This window comes from Osmia bicornis, chromosome 5 (genome assembly GCF_907164935.1).
Source record: "Osmia bicornis bicornis chromosome 5, iOsmBic2.1, whole genome shotgun sequence".
Lineage (NCBI taxonomy): Eukaryota > Metazoa > Arthropoda > Insecta > Hymenoptera > Megachilidae > Osmia > Osmia bicornis.
Genome location: NC_060220.1, coordinates 11924634 through 11934215, shown reverse-complemented (window position 1 = coordinate 11934215; position 9582 = coordinate 11924634). Strand labels below are relative to the sequence as shown.

Here is a 9582-nt window from a genome sequence, read left to right as displayed (position 1 = left end):
ATCCTTCGCGTCGCGTGAACAGAAATACAATCTTGAATCGAACAGAGAGGACTGCGAGGCACGTGCGTACGCGTCGAACGGTCTATCAAGAAGAAGGAAATCAATCATGGCGTCGATCGTGCCGGTTCCGCGTGGAGATGAGACCGCGTGGACAAAGCGGGCCCGAGAGGTGCTGCCGCTATCGGTAACGACGCACCGACGAAATACTTTTGTTGCCAACTTCATGTTCTGCGACAAATTGGGGAATTTCGCCAACATTTCCCCCCGGCCATCAGCGACTGGTCGATGATGTGGTCTGCCTGTCCGCGTTGTCCTGAGAGGGCTGATGAAGAGGAGCCAGCTTGGCAATGGGCCGCGTGAGCGTTGTGGTGGCCGTCTTGAGGGTGACGACCCTGGTCAGTCCATCCTTTCCTGGCATCAGACTGAGAACCCTGGCCATGGGCCATTTCCCTGGGGGCAAGCGTTCATCAGTAATGAGAACAGGAGTGCCTACCTTGATCTCGTTGGACGGCTGATGCCATTTTGAGATGGCCTGGAGTCGCTACAAGTACTGCGTTGACCAGAGTCTCCAAAATTGTTGGGGCCGCGGCTGTAGAAATTGCCACCTTGACAATCTGTTGACTGAGATGTCGAGAAGCGTGGGCTCTGGCACTGCGTTGAGCGGCGATCCGATCAGGAAGTGTCCTGGTGAGAGGGCTGAGACGTCGTCTGGATCATCGCTGAGTGGTTCCAACGGTCTTGAATTGAGGATGGCTTCAATCTGCGCGAGCAATGTTATTGATTCCTCGAACGTCAATAAAGCATTTCCAATAGTCCTCTTCAAATGGAATTTGAGAGACTTGACCACTGCCTCCCATTTTCCACCCATGTGTGGAGCGTCAGGAAGGTTGAAGTGCCACTGCGTACCATCCTTGGCTAGTAGAGCTGCGATGTCTTGGTTTTCGCATGTGCTGTCCTTGAACTGCTTTTTTAACTGCGCGTCCGCTCCTTGGAAGTTGGTGCCGCAATCTGAGTAGAGAGAGGCTGCAGCTCCTCTCCTTGCTGCGAATCTGCGATAGGCTGCGATGAACGCGTCGGCTGAGTAGTCGGTGACAACTTCCAAGTGTACAGCTGATGTTGCGAAGCAGACGAATACACAAATCCACCCTTTCTGCGCCTCGGCTCCTCTGCCTTTCCAAGTCTTCAGCTTGAGCGGTCCTGCGTAGTCCACACCAGTGTGTGTGAACGGGCACGATGGAGTGACCCCACTAAGATGTAGTTGGCCCATCAGTTGATGAGCACGGATCCCCCTCTGCCGAGCGCACTTCACGCACCCCAGGAAATGCGTTTTCACTGGAGCTCGTCCACCGAGAATCCAGTAGCGTTGTCTGAGAAAACCGAGGGTGGATTGCGTACCTCCATGTATGGTCTGACGATGTGCGTGGTCGATGAGAAGCGCTGAGAATCTTGAATCACGAGGCAAGATGATAGGGCGTTTGCCGTCGTGTGAAAGCTCCGAGTGTTGGACGCGCCCGCCTACTCTGGCGATCCCTTGATGGTCAAGGTAAGCGGTGAGCCTCGTAAATGGATGCGTCGAATGAAGCGTTGTTCCATTGGCGAGTGCAGCGAGTTCATCTTTAAAGAATGTAGCCTGCGTGGCCTGAATCCTATAGATTCTGCCCCTTTCCATATCAGCTGCTGAGATGAAATGCGTGGGCCAAGCGTCCTGTCGTTTGGACAGCTTGTCCACCAATTTGAGGCAAAGAACGGTGATTCTGAGTAATCTGTTAACACAAGAATATTTATAGATTAATTCCCATGAATATTCCTTTACTGCGTTTGCCGTGTGGAGTGAGACGACAGCACGAGCTTCAGGGGCGCCCAACTCGTCTTCGTCGACACTGGTCTGCTTGGGCCACGTGTTCTGAGGTTGCGTAAGCCGCGGTGGTCCCCTCCACCAAAGAGAGTGCTGTTGAAGCTGTTCTGTCGTCATGCCTCTTGACGCGCAGTCAGCTGGATTCGATGATCCTGGTACATGCCTCCAGTGAAAGTTCTGCGTGATCTCCTGGATTTGGATTACCCTGTTGCGTACGTAATCCTTCCATTTGAAGGGGTGCGTTTTGATCCATGCCAGCGTAACTTCTGAGTCCGTCCACATAAATGTCTGAGAAACGGGCATGTTCAAAGTAGCGTGAACATGCCGCATCAGTTTTGAAAGTAGCAGCGCTGCTGTGTGTTCCAACCTCGGGATGGTCAGACGTTTGAGTGGTGTCACTCGCGTTTTCGAGCAGATCAGAGATGTGCGGGTACCCGTGGACGGTGAGTGGACAACGAGGTAGACGACGGCTGCCATTGCAAGGACTGAGGCATCAGCGAAGCCATGAAGTTCAACTGTCGACGTGGTCGTGGTGTTGAACCATCGTGGGATGGATAATTTGGCCAAGCTGGTTAGATCTTCCCTGATCCGTAACCATCGTTGAGTAATATGAAGCGGCAGAATGTCGTCCCAACAGAGTTCCTGTAACTAAAGCTCTTGAATAAGAATTTTCGCTCTGATAGATACAGGTGCAACAAAACTGAGTGGATCAAAGAGTTGTGCTACTTCTGAGAGGACGAGGCGTTTCGTAAACTGCGTGCGTTGCGTAGCTGATATGGTCGAGAAGTTAAGTTTGTCCTGATGTGGAATCCATTTAATTCCGAGAATTTTGGTTGCGCAGTCGTCGAATGAAGTCGTCTTCTAGCAACGATTTGCTCGTGGAATGCCATTTTGCCACTGGAAATCCACCAGCTTGACAGAGTTGCGACGTCCTGTAGATGCTCTGCTGTAACTGCACCACCAAAAATGACATCGACATACCTGCCGTTTTTGATGGGTTCAACAGCAAGGGGATATTTCGACCCTTCATACTCAGCGAGTTGCAAGAGTGTTCGGACAGCCAAGTACGATGCAGCTTTCGTCCCGTACGTGACCGTGGTCAGCTGGTACTAACTTCAGAACGCCATGATGCGGAAGAAAGTACTGAAACGGACTGATTATTGAGTCATTGTTCAGTCTTACCATGTGACCAAGCTGCTCATATTCGAGCATGAACTTGGTGTACAGCTGTTTGTACTGAGCGTCCTTGCTGAGTCGTCGAGAATCCATTGAAGACAGTTATGTGCCGTCTAACACGAATTGCCGAGTGCTCTTGGATGAAGTTTGAGCGGCAATCGCACGATGTATCTTCCTGCGGAGTCTCTTGAATGCGTGGACTTGAAATGATCTTCGCACTCCTGCTCGTCTGGCGTGAGCAAGGGTGCCGTGTCCTGCGATGGCTCTTCCTGCGTCCAGAAGCGACTGAGTAACTCACTCAATTGGCGATCAGTATTATTGTCTGCCACTTGATGAGAAGTCCTGCGAATTGTCTGAGTGCCCTCGAGGGGCCCGATTATGAGCCAACCGAAGATCGAAAGTTGAGCGATCAACGGTGATGACGTGTTCCGAATAATATTTGACTTGATGACTTGCCCGTATGCGTCTGCTCCGGGAATGATGTCCACCGGTCTGGAGACGAGAAATTCAGGATCTGCTACCCACAGATGAATGTACATATAATAACAGTGTCGTTATTACCGTACCTACATTAGATATGTAATATACATTTAATAACAATATCATTATTACTATATCCACACTAGATATAATGTAATATACTGATTCCTTCCCACAGATCAATGTACATATGATAACAATATCATTATTACTACATTAGATATAATGTAATATACTGATCCCTTCCCACAGATCAATGTACATATAATCACAGTATCGTTATTACTATATCTACATTAGATATGTAGTATACATTTAATAATAATATCATTATTACTATATCTACAACAGATGTAATGTAATCTGCTGATTTAATCCCACAGACCAATGTACATTTAATTGCAATATCATTATTACTATATCTACATTGGATCTAATGTAATATACTGATTCCTTCCCACAGATCAATGTAAATTTGATAACATTATCGTAATTACTATATCTACATTAGATATGTAATATACATTGTAACCGATCAATGTCCCATCGACCGTCACATAATGTTGGGGCCTAAGGCGCCGCCCTACCACTGTGCTCAGGTGCGAGAGCGCACGCGTAAGATCCCCTTCGCTGCCTAGAACACCGAGCGAGGTGCCTACCGATCCGCGGAACGAGCACTTGTCGTCGAGACACAAATGCGAACAGACGCATCTTCCACTCCTGTAAATTCGTTCGAATACCCGCACTCACCGCTAGCCGATCAGCAGCTACGAAGCATCGTGCGTTGGTCTTGCTTCCGAGATTGCTTCCGCGCCCATGAGCAACCGGTGTTAGCTTCTCCTATCTACCGAACTCTTAGGAATTCGCGAGAAAAGAGAATCTAATCACGCGAGCCATGCGACGTGTGAGGGAGTCGGTGCCCGCGTTCAAATAGATCGTTCCAGATATAGAGAAAGAACTCGACGGCAAGTTTTACATGTCTTGGAAGCGTGCGTGTGTGTATGCGAGGAATGAGCCGTCCGTTTCGCGTTCGGAACATGTACCGGTCGTACGCTCGAACCGAACGTCAACCCAGCCGTTAGATATTTTGCTCTCCGTGCCGGATTAACGATTGTGAACAAGGGAATCCGCGACTACATGTATATGACTCAGGTTATATGAAGACAAGAAGAATAAATTATTGTTAAATTTTCCTCTCTAGCAATCTGAGCGTGTCCTCTTTATTGCCTTCCCGCCTTTCTCCTCTGAGAACGTGCTCTGGAATAGGAGCACGGTTACAACATTTAACAACAATATCATTATTACTATATCTCCATTAGATATAATGTACTATACTGATCCCTTCCCACAGATCAATGTACATATAATAACAATATCGTTATTACTATATCTACATTAGATATAATCTAATATAGTGATCCCTTCCCACAGAACAATGTACATATAATAACAGGATCGTCATTACTATATGTACATTTGATATCTAATAAACATTTAATAACAATATCATTATAACTATATCTACATTAGATATAATGTTATGTACTGATTTATTCCCACAAGCCAATGTACATCCAATAACAATATCATTACTACAATATATCCATCAGATATAGTGTAATATATTGATTCCTTCCCACAGGTCAATGCACATATAATAACAATATCATTATTACTACATCTATATTAGGTATGTAATAAAGATATAATAACAACATCATTATTACTGTATCTACATTAGATATAATGTAATATACTGATCTCGTCCACAGATCAATGCACATTTGATAACAACATCGTTGATACTATATCTACATTGGATATAGTGTAATATACTGATCCCACACCGCAGATCAATCTACATATAATAACAGTATCGTCATTACTATATCTAGATTAGATATGTGATATAGATTTTATAACAATATCATTATCACTAAATGTCCATAGATCTGTAGGAAGGTATAAGTATATTACATTATATCTAATGAAGATATAGTAGTCATAATGATATTCTTATTAAATGTATATTACATATCTAATGCAGATATAGTAATAATGATATTATTACTAAATGTACATTGATCTGTAGGAAGGTATCAGTATATTACGTTATATCTAATGTAGATATACTAAGAATGATATTGTTACTAAATGTATATTACATATCTAATGCAGATATAGTAATAATGGTATTTTTATTAAATGTACATTGATCTGTATTAGGGAATCAGTATATTTCATTATATCTAATGAAGATATAGTAATACTGATATTGTTATTAAATGTATATTACATATCTAATGCAGATATAGTAATAATGATATTGTTATTAAATGTATGTTACATATCTAATGCTGATATAGTAATAGTTATATTGTTATTAAATGTACATTGATCTGTATGAAGTAATCAGTATATTATATTATTTCTAACGCAGATATAGTAATAATGATATTGTTATTAAATGTGTATTACATATCTAATGCTGGTATAGTAATAATGATATTGTTATTAAATGTATATCACATATCTAACGCAGATATAGTAGTAATGATATTGTTACTATATGTCCATAGACCTGTAGGAAGGTATAAGTATATTACATTAAATCTAATGAAGATATCATAGTAATAATGATATTCTTATTAAATATATATTACATATCTAATGCAGATATAGTAATAATGATATTGTTGCTAAATGTACACTGATCTGTAGGAAGGTATGAGTATATTACATTGTATCTAATGTAGATATCGTAACAATGATACTGTTATTAAATGTATATTACATATCGAATGCAGATATAGTAAGAATGATATTATTACTAAATGTACATTGATCTATAGGAAGGTGCCAGTATATTTCATTATATTTAATGTGGATATAGTAATAATGATATTGTTACTAAATGTACACTGATCTGTGGTAACGAATCAGTATATTACATTATATCTAATGTAGATATACTAAGAATGATATTGTGATTAAATGTATATTACATATCAAACGCAGATATAGTAATAATGATAGTGTTATTAAATATATATTACATATCTAATGCAGATATAGTAATAATGATATTGTTATTAAATGTACATAGATCTGTAGGAAGGTATCAGTATATTACATTATATCTAATGTAGATATAGTAATAATGATATTTTTATTTGTTCACGGATGCGTCGTGAAATTATCACAAAAATTTCTAATGCTCTCGGTCGATAACGCACGAGAGCGCCGTTAGCGACTTAACCAAAAGTTTGAAGATTAACAGTCGCTGCGGCGACTAGAGCGCCGCGATTACCGATTCCCATGTGGAACAGCCGCATCGGTTTTTAATAGTGCGAAAGCAATCAAGGCGATAACAGCGACCAAATATCCAAACCAGTTATAACCAGTTCATAATTAGTAAAGTTCAGTATAAGTGAACTGCTTTGTTTCAATTAACAAGTAAATTGACGAATTGTAAATTACACAAACGACGAGTAATATCTTTATTAAAGACACGAATTACAGTGATAGTGTTTTTAAATTTCTCCTGGAAGTTCCAAGTCAGTGATAAGACTTTATCAGTGCCTTTCCACTACCACTTCAAACAAAATTCCCACTGAATCGCCTCCATAAAATTGGTCCTTCGAGCCGGATTGGGATCGAGGAAAATCAACCAGGTACTCGTCCACCTACAATTCGAAAATTGAACCGTTAACGGCCATCAACACTCTCGAAGAGCTACTGCATAAGCAAATGCAAACCATGCGCTCAATTGACCGAGCGCTCACCAATTTCAAGAAGCTGGGGCAAACCAAGATGACCGCAGCAACAACCCAAAACCGGATGACCATGCTGAAAGAAGCATATCAGCAAAGTCAAGATCTGGACTCAAGGATCACCGCCTGTACCGACCAAAAGACGAGGTCCAGCCTACCGTACTTCGTGGAGAATCATTTTATCCAGGCCGAGGAGCGGTATCAGGAAGCAATGGACTTCATGGCGGAGATGCTAGCCCAGGTCACACCTACAACCGAGCCATCAGCTAACGTAAGTTTTTCAAATTCAATGACGTCACGACAAACGGATCACCTACCAAAGATACAATTGCCGTCCTTCGATGAAAAGTTCACGGAGTGAGAAAGTTACCGTGACCGTTTCACCTCCATGGTTATAAACAATGCTTCCTTAACGAACGTTGAGCGTCTCCATTTTTTGTGTTCCTCGCTAGCGGGCGAAGCGAGCGAAGCCGTGAGTCACCTACCTGTAACCGAAAACAATTTTGAAGTCGCGTGGAAAATAATAACAACGCGTTACGATAACAAACGTCGGTTAATCTCAACCTATTTGAATACCTTGTTTTCGTTACCGTCTGTTGCGTCCGAAACACCGAATGATTTGAAAATGTTACGTGACAAAATAAACGTTTCGCCTCAAATGCTCCGAAATTTAAACCGCCCGGTTGATACTTGGAGTGACGTAATCGTTTTTCTGGGAGCTCAATAATTAGATCGCGCGTCGCGAAAAGCATGGGAATTCACTCTCAGCGACAATACCGATTTTCCCACCTACGAAGAATTCGATGCGTTTTTGCTTAAAAGAATTCGTGCTTTAGAAGGTCTACCGGAAACCAAACACGACAAACAAAGCGAAGCGGAAAAATTTAAATCGATCAAACCGAAAAATATATCTGCGCATTCCACGACGTCGATCAAAATAATCTGCCCCGTCTGTAGGCAAAATCATTTAATATATCAATGTCCGTCATTTCTTTCAAAATCAAAATCTGATCGCTTCAATTTTATTAAGCAACAGAAACGGTGCGTAAATTGTTTTTCAATCAAGCATGCTGTCGCACAATGTAAGAGCACTCATCTTTGTAAAGAATGCAACCAACGGCACAACACATTATTACATTTTTCAACCGCCAAGGACGTTGCGCCGCCAGTACCGCAGACGAGCTTTGCTGCTTCCGAAAACGAAATTGAGATAAGTACCAATGTCGCTTCTGGTACACTTACTAATGCAAGTATTCTTCTCTCGACAGCACGCGTCCGAGTACATTCTAGCCAGGGCCGATGCATCAGTGCTCGAGCGTTGCTCGATCAAGGCTCAGCCGCTACACTCATAACGGATCATTTAGCTCAGTCGCTCCGTCTCGATCGCACTAGGCAGCACACACGCATTACCGGAATCGGTGAAAGCCATTCTCATGCTACTCAAGTGGCTGCTATTATTATCACGCCGGCTGAATCGAATGAACCTGCATATTCGACCACCGCTATTATAATGAAATCGTTAACTAGGTATGTACCCGCGCGAAAGCATGCACAAACTAATTGGTCTCACCTTGCAGATTTGAACTTCGCGGACAAGGAACCGATGAGCTCGGACCCAATTGATATCATCATTGGAGCGGATCTTTACGGCCAACTTTTGTTGCAAGGGGTGAGAAAGGGCCCTGCGTGTAATCCTGTTGCTCAAAATACCACGATAGGATGGATACTCTCAGGTCCTATCCAATGCGAATCCTCGCCTTCCTCAGTCGGAATTCACCACCTTTCAATCCTCGAAAACCTCGACCAGGATCTACGCCGGTTCTGGGAACTTGAGGACATTTTCACTCCTACGATCCTGACTCCTGAAAATAAGAATTGCGAATCACACTTCCAATCCACGCATTACCGCGCACCAAATGGACGCTATATCGTTCGACTACCATTTAAAACCAAACCTCCCATTATGTTAGGAGAATCACGATTCGGAGCATTAAAAAGTCTTCATTCATTAGAGAATCGTCTTCGTCGCGACTCATCCAATGCAGATGAGTATAAAAATTTCCTTGCGGAGTACCAATCTCTCGGACACATGAAAAAAATCAATTCTCTTCCACCAAATACTCGAAATTGTTACTATATACCGCATCATGCTGTTGTTCGTGAAAGTAGCGCCACAACTCGCCTTCGCGTCGTTTTTAATGCATCACGCAAAACGTCTAACGGGTCGTCACTTAACGACCATCTTTTCACCGGGCCGAAACTCCAACAAGATCTGGTTTCTATATTAATTCGATGGCG

General features: G+C 42.7%; 1 protein-coding gene and 1 long non-coding RNA gene across 2 annotated transcripts; both read right to left on the bottom strand.

The window, feature by feature from the left end:
* Positions 1-541: 541 nt before the first annotated feature.
* On the bottom strand, positions 542-1972 carry LOC114881295. The gene has a single exon (XM_029198036.2). The coding sequence runs from the start codon at positions 1970-1972 to the stop codon at positions 542-544; it is 1431 nt and encodes a 476-aa protein (XP_029053869.2).
* Positions 1973-7457: 5485 nt separating this feature from the next.
* Positions 7458-8981, bottom strand: LOC123987810. The gene is made up of 3 exons (XR_006829427.1): positions 8855-8981; positions 7602-7769; positions 7458-7532 (listed from the first exon to the last, which is right to left on the bottom strand). It is a non-coding gene; the product is annotated as an uncharacterized LOC123987810 (long non-coding RNA).
* Between the last annotated feature and the right edge of the window lie 601 nt (positions 8982-9582).

What these genes read in the sequence shown, in the direction of transcription:
- LOC114881295 (XM_029198036.2), bottom strand. Translation starts at nt 1,972, where the DNA reads ATGACGACAGAACAGCTTCAACAGCACTCTCTTTGGTGGAGGGGACCA.